The sequence below is a fragment of the Varanus komodoensis genome, unplaced genomic scaffold (genome assembly GCF_004798865.1).
Source record: "Varanus komodoensis strain SLA01 unplaced genomic scaffold, ASM479886v1 scaffold17, whole genome shotgun sequence".
Classification (NCBI taxonomy): Eukaryota; Metazoa; Chordata; class Lepidosauria; order Squamata; family Varanidae; genus Varanus; species Varanus komodoensis.
In genome coordinates, this window is record NW_025335505.1 from 26,065,771 (window position 1) to 26,081,090 (window position 15,320).

A 15,320-nucleotide genomic window follows, 5' to 3' on the forward strand; every position below is an offset into this window, starting at 1 on the left:
CTTCACCCTGTGACTTCCATTACTACCAAATAAGGCAGACCAATTTTGTCATTGTCCAAAGGTGATACAGCAGGCAAAGAGACTTTATATGTAAGAGTGGGCAGCCTCTTTTGATCTAGGGGCTGCAGTGGCCCCTGCAGATCAATTGGGCAGGTCTGGATGTCATCAAGGGGAGCAAGGCCTCTCTCTGAAACCATGTCACTGAATGAAAGTGACATCCTCATCAAAAGAAAGGCATGGTTGGTGAGCAGAGCAGATGGGAATCCATTTGTTATCTCTGATGAGACATAACAGGGGAACCCCCCACTTTGGCTGGGGCCTGCAAGACTGACTCTTGCAAATCCCAGCCAAGATAGGTGCTTCTCTGCTGCACCACTTTTGCCCAACTGGGGTGTGCAGTAAGGGACTTAGCCATGGCTTGCTGGATCTGATCCTGCCTGCCTTGACTGAGTTGGGGAATCTCCCTATATCCATCCCAAGAGTGGAAATAACAACAGGATACCTGTCGCTTACTTCTTCCCAAAGCCTGTAGAAAGATGAATGAACCTTTGGGAAGGTGCAGGCCAGATTGGGCACCTCTTCAAGTGAGAGGTTGTTTTCCTCTGCCATATGCTGACAAGGGAAGGTGGAGAACAGGCAATTCAGTTACAAATACAGAGCAAAAGACTATGCAGTACCTTTTCAATTTTTTTTTAAAAAATCTGTATATGTTTGGTAATGCCCCCACACTTTTTTTCAAGATAAAAGGCTTAACAGTGCAATCCTATGCATGTTGACTCAGAAGCAAGCACCTATAAGTGCAGTGGTGCTTATATCATAACTGTTTTTAATACAGTACCTGGAGACATATTTTTCTCTCCAAGGCAGATTTCAATTGCTGCAAACTCACCTACTTTGTCTGACTGACAGGCCACACATCTGTTGCTTTCTGCCTTATTTGACACTGAGCACACAGAACATTCCCAAGAACCTTTTGGCTTTTTGAATTTGTCTCCCAATCCCAAAGTGACTGGAACTTCAGCAGAGCTCAAAGAGGAAGACACTGTTGTTGCACTGTCTGTGACAAAAGGCAAAACAAGAGCTTGTTTTACTCCTGTTCCAGGTTTTGGTGTTTCACAGGCCACACATTTTGTAGCTTCTGGTTTGTTCTGGACCAAACAAGTATCACAGTCCCAAGTTCCAGCTGCTGCCTTAAACTTGTCCCCAAAGCCCTTTGTCGCAGTTGTAGAAACAGCTGATTTGACAGTGATGTTCTGAGTCAAAGTACCAGCTTGCTTAGTACCATCTGATGTTAGCACTTTAGCAGCCTGGCAGGCTATACATTTGTTATCTGCAAGCTTGTTTTGTATGAGACAGGTATCACACTGCCAATGAGTTGATGCTTGTTTTACAGTATCTCCAAGTCCTGAAACAGCTCTAGAGAAACTACTTATTGTAGGTCTTGTATAAACTACTGTGCTTGTTGCAACAGGCGGAGTGGCTGCTGAGGAGTACATTGGTGGGGTGGCCGGAGAAGCAAAACCTACAAAAAAGAACAGGACAAAAGCCTGAGTTTCAAGCAAATATTTTCTTAAAATACAATCTATGTTTAGCAAGTCCTTGGAGGAAGCAAACTCTGACACAGTACTTTAAAAGCAGTACAACAGTTCATGACAAGCAATAGCTATTACTAATGCTATTATTCCTAATATTCCCATGTATCTGTTTGATAATTTTCTCTTCACAGAGGTGAGACCAGATTCTTTTAACTAAGTGCCTCAGAAACCCCCTTAATGGAATAGATGCTCAGGCATTGAAAAAATTGGGGCGAGATTAAACATCTGAAGAATTCATCATCCATAAATGTTATAAAACTTGAAATGTATGAAGCTCTTAAAATTTCATCTATAGCTTAACTAATACAAGTCAAAGATTTTGGAGCACTAAAATTGTTCAGTAATTTTTCTCACTGGCAAAAAAGTGCTTTTTAAAATTTAAAATATGATTTAAAAATATGCTAAAAATCAAAATTATGTAACTTAAGGCACAATCTTATGGCTGCAAAATGAACTCTAGGCTGCCATAGGATAGGTTGGAATCCCAGCTCCAGCTTTGGACTGCATGCTGAGATTTTGCAGGTCAGCTCAAAAGACAATTCGCAGGTCAGGTCAGGAGGAGCATGGAGCCAACCCTTGCCTCCTCCTACTCCTTTTCTTCTTTGTTGGATGACTGTAGTCCTCCAAAATCCTCCCTATAATCTTTATTCATAATGATCAAAAAAGGTCATTTTCCTAAGGTTTATGTTACACAGAATTATAAGGCGTCTACTAATGAAATATACAGGCACCAGTGAAAAATGCTATGAAATTCCTTATGGTTAAAGGAAGTTGAAAATACATATTTAAGTTCAAGACAAGGATCTCTCATCATAGGGTAATTAAAGAGAATTTTTATACATTCATATATTGTTTGTATTAAACAGTAGCCCAGATTAAGAAGTATATAATATTAACATGGTAGGAAATGAAATTGCAATGCTACATTAGCCAGCTGCATGCATATGTAATAGAAAGGTTCTTGAAAGACAGGATCTAATCCTATGCATGTTCAAACATTAAAAAGTCCTACTGCTTTCCCAGTCAGCAACTGTAGGATGTTTTTCTGTCTAACACACATAGAATTGTGCCCTTCCATGGTTTTGTAAAGCAACTTCACATCTAATTTGGGAAATGTTAAATGCAGGTGTAGAGTTCTGTTGGAATGATCTTCTTAATCAATATGAGAGGATCTAAGTGCCAGTGTGGAAAGAAAAATATTGAGTAATATGGTAATTGGAGCCAAGATACCTCAGATTTAAAACAAACAAACAAACACCCTTTTTTCAACTGAATGATTGCAAAAGATTTTTGTGCTGCTTGTTCGGGGTGAAAGGATTCCACTTGAGAAAGAAACTTTAAAAATGTATAAATTGCCTGTAAATTGTGCACTGCAGTATGAATAATGCCATGATAATCCAAACTATGATAATGCTAATACATATATACCAATGTTACAAAAAAAGGTAGTTATCTTGATGTCATGTTTGTGTTGCTTTTAAGTGCTGCTGTGGTATTTTCTATTTCCCTATTGTCATTATAGATATTATTTGTAAATGGAAAGTTGTTCCTGTGATTCTGAACTTTTGTTCTTCTATAATTGTTTTGTATCATCAAAAAAAAAATCTTAAGTATTTCAAATTGACAAATGCTTGCTGAATTAGCAGCATGTGATCATATGTTTGAATTAGACACTCATAAACTAAAAATGCTAAAACATTTGTAAAACTGTTCATATCACTATTAGTTTAGCTAAAAACTAATGTATCGCAATGGAAATATTTAGGTGGATATAAAATTATATACATTGTGATAAAGACTGAAATGGTAAAACATAGCAAGTATGAAAGGTGGTGACATTCAGGCAGTAACTTCATTAACACAATTAAACAATACATAGTTTGTTAACTGGGAGCGCCAGTGTGGATTAGTGGTTTAAGAGCACAGGGTTGGGACATAGGCAATCTGAGTTATAGCCCCACTCAGCCATGGTACAAACTGGTGACTTTGGGGGAGTTGCAGTCTCTCAGCCCAAACTATCTCACAGGGTTGTTGTTGTGTGGTAAGACTGAGAGCATTAGGAAGAGAATGATGTAGTTTGTTATAAGAAAAAAGTGAGCTATACACCTAATAAATAATAAACAAACAGTGAGTTGTTTGGGTGTGGCAAGTAAGCAAACTGACTCCTGCTCTCTTGCTGCTTCCACTTTGTGAAAAAATTCAGGAAATGTATTCTTGAGTGAGAAACAACCCAGAATTTTTGTTCAACAGAGTAGAAAGGAAAGCAGGTGAAAAACTGGGAGTCACTCCTACATGCTCACAAACCTATGATTTGCTGTTTTTTATTTGATTGTCTGCTTGGGTCTACAGGTTCACACATTTTCAAAACTGTCGCCATAAACATCCAATCTCAAAACCTATTTACATATAGAAAAGAAAACCCAAGCAAACTAGGTTCTGTACCCCCCAGATGTACACTCTTACTCAGTTACAGTTCTCACTATAATTGCCTTGTGCTAAATTTCTCATAGTAGATTACAGCCCCAAACAGGACTAGTAAAGTAAGAATATAACGGATTCTAATTGTATTTGAGCTGATTAGTAACTGGTAAGATTAATATTTAGAAATATTTATTAGAACAAAATGTATAAAAAAGTATTTGTCAAATTCCCAGTGCTACAGTGACTGAAGATAGACAATGGAGTTCTGCAAGCCTTTGTCCTGGGCAAGAAAGAGCATTAAACAGAAATATTCAATGAGCCTTTGTTGATCTGCATTGCTTGAGAAAGAAAATGGGGAACCTATACATTGTAACATAAGAATGAATTACTCCAGACATTTTTTTTAATTCCTATTAGAGAACACTTCATAAACATTTAATTAACATCAAATATGCAAACTTTCAATCACTCCAAACAAGGTAAAATCTTCACAGCTGTTTTCTTTTATGTAAATGTATAAAGCTTATTAGTTGTCCTTTAACTCCAATGAAACTCACCAGGACTCTTTAAAACATCCAGAACACTTCCTGCTTTTAGGATTTTTGCTGGCTTAAAGGGACCATCATACTCATTCTCCTTCTTATTGCTGATGCTATTGGTAGCTGAAGATGTGAACAGAAACATTTCTGAAGTTTTATGAGCTAGACTGAGGACATCTATAAACACATCATTTGTAGATAATTCCCATCTGTTTGAAGATACTCTATGAGGTAACTTTCTGGATGAATCATATCGTAACCCTTATTTTATCTACATATGAGCTAAATAATCTCCATCAGAAGGTGGGGATCCTTGGGTACAGCTCTATCAAAAATAGATGTAACTCAAAGAACCTTTACTCACAGCTGAGAGCTGGCATGCATTCACTCTTGAGGTCAATTTGATTGAATAAGCCTAACCAAAGCTCATGTTTTATAGATAGCAATCCCAATATTTCCTGAAATAGGAAACTTTCTTCACCTGATTTCCCTGTCAGGGAAAAATGTTTACATGAATGCACAATGTAATTACCTGTATTCATTAGAGATGATAATGGAGTATTCTTGGTTCCTGAAGGATCCGATGATTTTGCAACTGGAACACTAAATTTAAAGCCACCAACCTGGCAAATATAAAAATTAAATGTCAAAAGGACAATTCCAACTCATGCATAGTCATAAACATGAATTGCAGATTTCTGGTTCTTATCACTAAATTTCCAAATGAATAGTATCAGTTAGTAATTCTATCATTCCCATTTGCTCCTTTATTACAAATGCCCACATGTGTTATTACTCACAGACACGGGTGGCAGCACTTCTGCTTCAGTGGATTTTACAATTGGAGACGAAAACCTGAACACAGGACTGCTAGCTTTACCGGCTGGTTGCACCTGATTTTTTGGAAGGATAACATTTTAAAATAAATTGATTGAAAATAATTACCAGTCACTGGCTAACAATGTAAGACACAACTTAATTCATTCAGATTTGTAGTAAATCATGGCATGGATTGAATGAACTACAGAATTTGTTCTGCAGGCTCATGTATTCTCAAGCAGCAGTTCTACTCTACAATATATAAATCAAGTTATTTTTGAAACTGAAGGCAGTTTTGAAATATACTTTGTGATATAGCACATGTTGTTGGATTACAGGCCTTATAAGCAGCCAAGCCTTGTATGTTTAAGTTTACATCAGTAGGATAATACTTTTTCCCATCATTACCTACTCTGTTTTTGAGCTTCTAATTCATCAGCTATTGTGAAAGCCAAAGAATAGCTTTCTGCATCACTTAGAGCTTTTCAAACATACCAAAAAATTCAGCCTCCTGATATACCAAGCTCTACAAGTACGTTAATTTAAAACCATGGAAACAATACTTTTACTGCATGACCTCATATATGGAGTCAACTGCCAGTTGAGTATAGGATAGCAGCCTGTGTATATATAAAGCTTGCTTGGGCACTGGGAAACAGTCTTACAAACTGTTTCACTGAATAATGATAAAAATTTTGTCAAGCACATACAACCATAAACTTTGCCCCAACTATATCACTATATGACACCTAAATTACTATCAATATTTATTTAATATCAACCTTTATATTCAAGTTCCACAGTTTATACCCATGTTTTTGGAAATTTAAGTCAGATGGAGAGAGGAAAAGTTGAAGGGACAAACACAGCTTGAAGAAGGCACGAGAAAAGACAAGATGGAAGAGAATATGCATATAAATTTTTCATCTGTATACAGATACCTTGTTAGTCACAGATTGTGAACCACTGTCAGGTGAAGATGAAATGGTACTATTAGGAAGAGGGCCAAAGCTGAAAGTTGGCAAAGATGATGTACTGATGGGTAAAGATATTTCTGGTAGTACTGGCATCTCCATCTCCTAGAATTGAACAGTTATGTAATTATTTTTCAAGTTCCATTTAAACCTATATTTTTGTTCCATTAGCTCATTTCTACAGAAAAAAATGAAATCAGCTTAGCCACTGAAATAACAAAGGATTAAAAAATGAAACTACTAAAAAGAACACACAGGACAGAGGTAGCTGCTAAGGCACTGGCCAAGCCTTCTCTTGAGGCAGCTACAGCAGTATCCATATGTGGCACCTTTATCTGTACCAAGTAGTATCGTACAGGATCATTGCCATAGCCATAATGAAACTACTATCCCATGAAAGGGGTCTTGGAAAGCATTCCTGTACCATGAGGACACTTTCCTCAGTTTTGATAAGCATTCCTGGTTCAGTCCATATGAAAAGCACTCCTCCTGGAATATGGGAAGCCCGCACGCAAATCCTATACCTGGTGATTGCTGCAAAGACAGATCACAGGCTTGGGCTTTGGGAGTCCCTGAATGAGTGCTCCAACCCAAGAAGAGGGGTTGTTGAAGATCTGACTCATGACCCTGCCCAATTTCAATTGGTGCAGGAAGAACTATGCCAATAATCTCAGAGGGGTAAAGGAGAGAGGAGACCCACAAGGCTAGGATATCATTTAGCCTGAGCCTCGTCCATCCTCTTTCCCTCCTGTCCCCTGTGCTTTTGCTGGACATGCCCCTCTAATGAAAAGAAAGAAGACTGAAACAGTGAGACAAAATCACATCTGTTGCTCCTCCAGCCCTGCTAGCTTCAGCACAGCAAGGCATAGGAATGTCAGAAGCTTCTGAGTTTGGAAGTTTCCAAATTGCAATGGGACAGTCCACGGGACTGCACCATTAACAGTTTAAACTCTGCAAGCAAGGTACAAAATAAGCTCCTCTGTCTAATCATGTTGGAAATAAACAGGGTTGAAGCGCAAACTTACATATAAAAATATGAGGACAAATATTTCAATTCCACAGCTTCTGGATTTTTATTTACTTACTCTAACAGAACAGCAAATATTCTTACCTCTTCTTCTGCAGGTTTTGATACATAGTGGACACCTTTTTCCCTTCTCATCTTGCCACCACCACCTCCCACTGCTGGAGGTAGACCATTGGATGCAGAAGCGCTGAATTTGGGATTTGTGACACTGCTGATAGAAAATTGATCCATGTTACACAGTTTTTCACATTTCATAGACTTTCTGCATCAGATGGAATACAACTCACTCCACAAACAGAAATCAGTACAAGAGAATGCATGTACACACTATATTTCCACCCCAGCTAGGCATGTAACTTTAACAAGGAGTGCATGGATTTGCTTTTATTTCTTTCTCTTTCTCTCTCCCCTTCTGTCTTGTATCTTTCGGATTGTAAGCCTGAGAGTACAGACTGTCTTATTCATTTGCAATTTGCTCTGGAAGGCTTTTTGGTAAAAATGCTATACCTGCAGAAGGGTTGTCATTCTTTATTCTTTATAGTCACAGGCAATAACAAGTTTAAAAGAAAAGAAAATACAATTACATAACAATCACAAACAGAGAAAGTTGTGGCCATGTAGCAGTATAAATACAAAAAGTAATATTTGACAAATTCAAATAGAAAAGTGTTATAAAAAAAGGAAATTAAAAGATCTGTTAAAATATAATGAAAATATAATGGGATAAAACAATCTGAAATAAAATCACATAAAGGTTAAATGGATAAAATAAACATATCCATAAAAATTAGTATGAAACTTGCCTATTCCATATTTTCCTGGCTTCCAGGGCAAACTGCTATACCTAATAAACTATGAGAGGGTAGTTCAAGCAGCATACCCAACGTATAGAGGTAAAAGGAATGCAGAGACAGTTCCTTGAATGGCAAAGGGAAATCACTCTACTACCACCTTCTGGAATTGTGCTTATATTGCTCCTTTCTTTAAAGGATTACCAACAGACAAGCCACAAGAGCAGTCAAAACAGGTTTTTTAGCTGTAGGATAGAGTTCACATACCTTGCTGGTTGTTCCATTTGCTGTTCTACTGCTAGGTTTTTCTCCTGCCCTGCCTGTGAAAAAAAAATATGGTTCAGGGTTTTTCCCCCCCGATTTGCTATTCCTAAAACAAGAGAGAGATTAAATATTTAAATAACAAGACCCCACTGATCCTTGTTTACCCAAATGCCTCCTACCTGTCTCTTTATAATTTTTATATGGCTTTCAGTAATGGTACCTTTTTAATGCTACCTGCTGTCTGAAATCACCCAAATAAATATTTTCTGGTACAAACTATATTTTTTGCTATTAACAAAGCCCATATGAGTATTCTTTTTCTGCCTTCATCATTTACTTGCTCTTTCTGCTGCTGAAAGGGTGAACTTGGCTGCACTAGAGCATTGAGAACGAAACTTTCTGCAAGAACAAATACTCCATTATTTTCAATATGATTTACTTATCACCTTTCCCTCCACAAATCACTGCACAGATACTTAATCAAATGTAGGAACTATTATGACAATGAGATCTGTAATTGGATCGTCTAACATTTATCTTGTTTCCAAAATGAAAAGCAACTGTTAGGGTCCAAATCAGATCAGAGCAATGTGATTGGTTTAGAGTGGGTGTGGTTAAGCATGGTGTATAGATGAATGATTTGTAATATACATACTTTATGGTTCATCTCTATTCTTTGTCGAATCCTTCCTGATTCAGCGGCAGATGTAAGTGATGGCTTAAAATATTGAGAACGACTCACTGACAGTGAAACAGTCTTGGGTGTCACAAGCTTCTGGACTGGAGGATAATGGGATTCAACCTTTAAAGGAAGCAGTGGTCATGAAATCAAAATCACTCTGAGCAAAATTAATTCATATACAATCAACTTACATGGAAGGTGTACAGCATATTGATCATTACAGAATTAGGAACTACTCTATCAGATATCAATGCTCTTTTGAACACATTTTGAGAATACTTTATTTCAAATTATGCTTAAAATCAACGTATCTACTAATATCCAGCAAGAAGGAACTCATATGACCCTTTGCCCAAATTCATTGTCAAAAAAATTCCCATTACATACACCCAAAATTAGGCAAGTATCTTGAATAATTAGGCTATAACTGGGATTCTACCTGCATTTAGTATGTAGTAAGGCCCACTGGACATAGTTACTTAGGAAAAGCTATATATAAGAGTGCACTGTTATTTATTTAACCAGTTAATTAGCTATTTGGACTGACTATTTCATCTACACTAATACAGAGATATTAGTATGGTGATTTTTGTAAGATAGAAAATCCAAATGTTATTTTTCAAATGATAACTGATTAATATCTTTTAAGATTCCATTTTTAATCCCAGCATCCCATTAACACCTCTTTCCAACTATTGATAGATAATAGGAAATGTGTACCACAGGGTAAGAATTCAGCTACTACATGGAAAAACAGAAGCCAACATCAGAACTGTCATCACATGATATTAGAGTTACAGGTTTGGCAGTCAAATATTTACAGATCTGGAGAGCTAATAAATTAAGGTTAAACGACATCAACGCATCCTCTTTCCCTCCCCTCAAGACAATCATCTAGAAAAAAAGAGCTATGTATGAATACATATTGTGCAAAGCAAGGAGACCATTCCTTAAAGCTAACATAGTGGCTACTAGGACCGAACAACAGAGAAGGAGGGAGAACGAGAGGGAGAAGTATACATATACTAGGTTGTATCCAGAGGTGTCTTCCTGTGAAAGAAGTAAGCCTAAAACAAACAGAGGCTTCTGTAAAATGAAGTGATGGGGAAGTTATTTTTGCTGATTCTTCCTTTCCCATTCTTGATTTCTTGGCAATACTTTTCACACGGCTTCCAAGAGTCCCCCATTCCTCTGGGAGAGATCCGGTAAGGCAGAGGAGGAAGGGGAATGCCATGTGATTTTTCTACACAATATTTTCTACACATAGCAGCCTATTACCAAGAATTAATCTAACATTATATATGATGCATTCACCAAATGTATGTGATTTTATGCAAATGGTAAAACTAGTTTAAATTTGTAATCATCCTTACCAGGAGCAAACAGAAGAACTGGATTGCAAAGTACTGCTTATTTACTCAGAAAGAACAGCACTTAGAAACAATATTCTGATGAAGGAGTTCTGAAAGCTATATTCAGTTTGCATATGGTATACATAATGGTACTTTCAAATAATGTTTGTTGTGAAGTTTCATTATGAATGAAACAGATCAAATTGTTTTTTAAACAATTGCAATTACTTGATTATAAAGAAAAATGCCATGCTGCTATAACCAGATTCCCAACTGAACAACACTAATGACATATGTAATGGTTTAATTTCTTGAATAAAGAGGACAGCTGACAGCTCACTCACTTGGCAGCAAACAACTAACAAACCTCTCCTAGCCAACAACTTCTTTTGCCAACCATTTACTACATTTATGAATAGACAATTCCTCCTTTTACCACTTAATGACACTGGGTACATTAGTTTTCTGCCTGACATATTCAGTATCTGCTGCCTGTTAGTGTCTAATGCTGCAGTATGTGAAGTTTATAACTTTAGAATTTAAAATAAAATGTTTGCTCATACAAGACCAATGCTGCAAATCAATCTAATTACCTTCAGGAAAAGGTAATTTTCGCTGAAAACTTGCAGTAGAAGACTAATCTTATTAGAATATAAACATTCATCTAAAACCTTTAGTTTCTAAGTTATGAGTAACTCTTTCCAGAATTACTACAAAACAGGTAATACTTATAGTTAGCACAGACAACTCTTCCATGTCTCTGCCGCGAGACCGTAGCTCACGTCCCAATTACTCACACAGACGCAGGCAATAAAAGCTTAAAGTCCTTTAATTCCAAATGACTACAAGATATATGTATACGACACTTAGTACAGGAGCTGCCTTGATAGTTCTAAGCAACACAGTTGCCCCCTCCTTTTTGACCTCTCTGAGATTTACCACGTGGATCTCAACCTCCGTGTCCGTCCCTCCCTCCGGGGGCTAGATAAACTTCTCTCCCTCCTCCTTTCGCTTTGCCTCCCTTCTAATTGGTCCAAGCGTCGAAGTCTCCTCCTCAGCTGGGCATTCTCCATGGCAACAGACTGTTCAGCCTGATCCCCAGGAACTTGTACAGAAACTTCTGAGCCAGGTGGCGGGGGGAGGTGTTTGTGCCATGGGCACCAAGTAGAAATCTTCCTGTTCTAAAGCCTGATCCTCGCTGGGGGCTCCTGGCCCTCTTTCGTGTGCTAGCGACTCCTCTGAGTCGCTAGGCACGACAGTCTCCTAATAATCTGGACATTGTAAGAAATGATAGAATATAAAAATTGTGTTCTGCCTTTCATAATGCACTTAATTCTTTCCAGTTATGCTAGGTAATCATTTCAAAGAGATGTTGTTTGGGGAGACTTTATAGCTTTATAACTCATATAGATCATTAGGCAACAGGCAGGTGAGTAAACCAGGTGCAGCGTTCGCCTTGACCAGCAAAGCATATTTTAACATGCAGCACTTTCAACGTGTAAATCTGCATGTCTTTGTTTTCCCTGTTGCACTCTTTAATCTGTATGTTCTATACTAATCTGTTAGGGATGGTAGATACAGAAGATACAGATTCAGTGCAAGATTTCCTTCAGTGCTATACAATTTCTATACACTCTTCTATACAGTTCTATACTCTTCACACAGTGTTTCACAGTATTATAAAAGCTTTCATTCGCTCTAGGTTACAGAGTTTGAAATTAAGCAATGCACATACTTTTAGCAGAAGCAGATAAATGACAAAAAGCCTCTACTAGAATCCATATAGCAGTTTTATATCATCTGTACATAGCAAAGATAATCTGAGTTGAGAAAGAATTTACCTTTTTCCTTGGTGAATGGAAGTCAGTGATATTCAACATACTTCTTTCCACAGGCTGGAAAACAGAACAGAAACTTTAAGAAACCTGATTTTAAAAATAAAATGTCAATGTATTTAAAAACTGAAGAGTAACTTACAGATAATGAAGATGAAACAGAAGAGGGAATTCTTTTAGCATCCTGTTGAATAAGCATTACAGTAAGTTAATCCATAGCTATACAAATGAAGATTTTACCTAATGAAATAAGACATATTGATAAAATGTCATGCTATGAACTGAAATAAAACTTTTCAAAGAGAGTAATTTACTGCTAGAGGGCTTGACATCTTCTCCAAAGACTGAAGGATGCGTCGTGCAGTGGAACTTGTCACTCCATAGGCCTGTGTATTTACTTGCTTGGCTTTCATTTGCCTTCTTATTGGTGTCTGAAAAAATAATATTATAAAAGTTATAATGTCTGGTGTTAACCTTTGGTCTGCACATACAGGCTCCCCATGTTTTAGAAAGGATTTGTAAGAGTAAGAATCAAATATGTTCACTGTGGCCCAAGCTAATTTAATTGGAGCTCTTCCTGTGAATTTTAGAGCACCTGCACAGTGATGCCAGCTTGAGTTCAGTAGGGTGGATGCCAGGAAAGTAAAACAATTATCATTCTTAAAAATTTTAAACTAAAGGCTACCCCATTCCCTGTATGCCTCTAAGCATTAGCATGATGAAATACAGATATGGTATTCCAATAAATATATTGTGGAAAGTACAACAAGGACACTTATATAAGAATGATCAGTATACACAACTTTCTTCTTTCTCTTCCAACTCTCATGACATCTCTAGTTAATCAGCATCTTTCTTACCTGATAAGGAGTAATACGTAGTTTAGACTGCCTTGCTGCTGCGGCAGCACCACCATACATAGTTTTTCCAGGATAAAATGGAGAATTTCCAAGCTGACTCGTCTTAAGAACTGATGCATTACCAAGTGACTGCAAACACACATTGATGTCTAGTTAGTAGAAGCAGACAGAGGAACAATGTGGTTAAAGCAAGTGTTGTACAGTACTCACAGGAGAGAGTGTTCCAAAGGCAGATAGATTAAATCCAGGCTTTTTAGAGCTGCTGGCTGAATGTTGAGAAAGACGGACCGGTCTTTCAAGATCCGTAGACCAGAGAGGTGGTACTGAAGCAGTTTTTGAAACTGCTATGTCTAAAAACAAAAGCCCATGTGCACACACTTGCATCAATACTTTACTTATAAATGTATTTTAAACCAAGCATAGCAAAGAAAATATAATTTATTATGAAGGTAAACATTATATCAAAGCTTTGTCCTTGATATACTCCCACTTTACAGAATTTCAACAGAATGCTTGATCTGTTCAATAAAACAAGTCCTACTTCCATTCACAAGTTGAGACATACAACTTGTGTTCTTCAGATACAAATATACTATTTTCTACATTGAAGTTTATAGGTTTTATATTATGTTTTATCATGTTGCATTTTAATTTCTGTTAACTACTCAGAAAGTTTTGGCTATTAAGTGGTACAGAAATATAAAAATAAATAAATTAGCTCTTGGTTTAAAAGGGAAAGATGGAGGAAAAATTGGGAGAGGTAGACAGGATTTTATTTTGTCTTTCCTTCATCATATATAACCTAACATGAACATTTATGATAAGATACAGGTGAAAGTCTTCATAGTTTAGAGTTAGCAAGTATTTGTTCCTCAGGCTAAGCACTTATTGGCACACACAGGATAACCATAAAGAAAAGCAGCACACAAGCGGATACTCTTGCCCTCTGCCTATACTTTTATACTGTACTTTAAAGATCTTAAGTGTGAGAATGTTAGGAAGATTAAAAACTGTTGGAATATAAATCATTAAGCCAATTTGATTTTTAGTCTCGCATGAAAAGAGATCTAAGCAATAGTGGTTACAAACCATACAATCAGAGATCTGTGGAATATATTTTGACTGATATGATTTTCCCCTTCAATGAAGATCTTTAAAAGTGGCTTTGCACATGGAATATTTATTTAAATATTTTCTAAGTTGCATTTCAGGTTAACGGGCCTCCCAAGACTGTTGATAATATTCAAACGAACAGGTGCAATAATAATAATTAAAAAAAAAACCCACAACCACCAATGTACATACTCATGAGGAGGCCAGAGTAAACAAGATGGCACCTTTGATGGCAGCCCATTACAAAGGTATAGGATGACCTGCGGAAAAAGCCCTGGACTGTATTCAAATGTGGGCAAGTGAGAGGACTGCCTGCTGCTTAAAGTGAAGGCACTCCATCAAGTAATTTAGTCCCAAACCATTTAAGGTTTTCAAGGTCAACAAAAGCACTTTAATTTAGGCTTGGAAATGCAGTGGCTAGAGAGTACCCAGGACAGGGTATTCCAGGTATGGTACTTTGGTTCTGGAACTCCCTCCCTCATGTAGTCTCTTTGATAAGTTATAAAGACCATACTATTTCAATGGGCTTTTTATAGTGCCTATTTTCTTTCCCTAATTAGATCATGGAAGCTAACTCCTGTTACTGTGATTTTTATATACCATATTTTATTACTTGCAATTCTTATCTACTCTTTTTATTTTATACTGTGTTTTGTTTTCATCTGAACATTGTTGTGGGAGCCTTCAGGCACTGACATGTTATTATAAACATATACCCTACCTACATACCCAATTGTTTCTGCCATCAAACAAAACACACTGGACATATGGCTTTCTGATTTCATCTCCCCATTTGTTCGTATAACTGGGGCTTTCCTTCCTTTGATTTCTCTCTCCTGCCTTACATGATCCAAAATCTAAATGTTATTCCCTCCCCAAACCTCACTTTACAGAACCTCTATTTAGTTGTCATGACTAATAACCACTGATAAGTCTGTCCTCCAGTGTAATTATTGTTCAACTGATAGGATCCTGATGCCACAGCCCTCAGGCACAACTTGATGACAATCAGAACTAAATTACCGCACTTCAAAGTCATTAGGCAGAT

General features: G+C 37.2%; 1 protein-coding gene across 2 annotated transcripts in view; it reads right to left on the reverse strand.

Annotated features, from left to right (window-relative positions):
- The window catches only part of NUP153 (nucleoporin 153), a 62,092-nt gene that overhangs the window by 17,367 nt on the left and 29,405 nt on the right, over positions 1-15,320 (reverse strand). Inside the window, exons 4-16 of one of the 2 annotated variants that reach the window (XM_044426667.1) lie at positions 13,370-13,509; positions 13,160-13,288; positions 12,614-12,730; positions 12,442-12,483; positions 12,306-12,359; positions 9,086-9,232; positions 8,434-8,486; positions 7,460-7,583; positions 6,316-6,453; positions 5,356-5,448; positions 5,088-5,178; positions 4,574-4,678; positions 890-1,522 (exon numbers count right to left, since the gene is read on the reverse strand). In XM_044426667.1, coding sequence (XP_044282602.1) covers positions 890-1,522; positions 4,574-4,678; positions 5,088-5,178; positions 5,356-5,448; positions 6,316-6,453; positions 7,460-7,583; positions 8,434-8,486; positions 9,086-9,232; positions 12,306-12,359; positions 12,442-12,483; positions 12,614-12,730; positions 13,160-13,288; positions 13,370-13,509 — 1,866 coding nt within the window. Of the gene's footprint in view, positions 1-889; positions 1,523-4,573; positions 4,679-5,087; positions 5,179-5,355; positions 5,449-6,315; positions 6,454-7,459; positions 7,587-8,433; positions 8,487-9,085; positions 9,233-12,305; positions 12,360-12,441; positions 12,484-12,613; positions 12,731-13,159; positions 13,289-13,369; positions 13,510-15,320 lie in introns of both variants that reach the window. The other variant, XM_044426665.1, reaches the window with a different exon arrangement.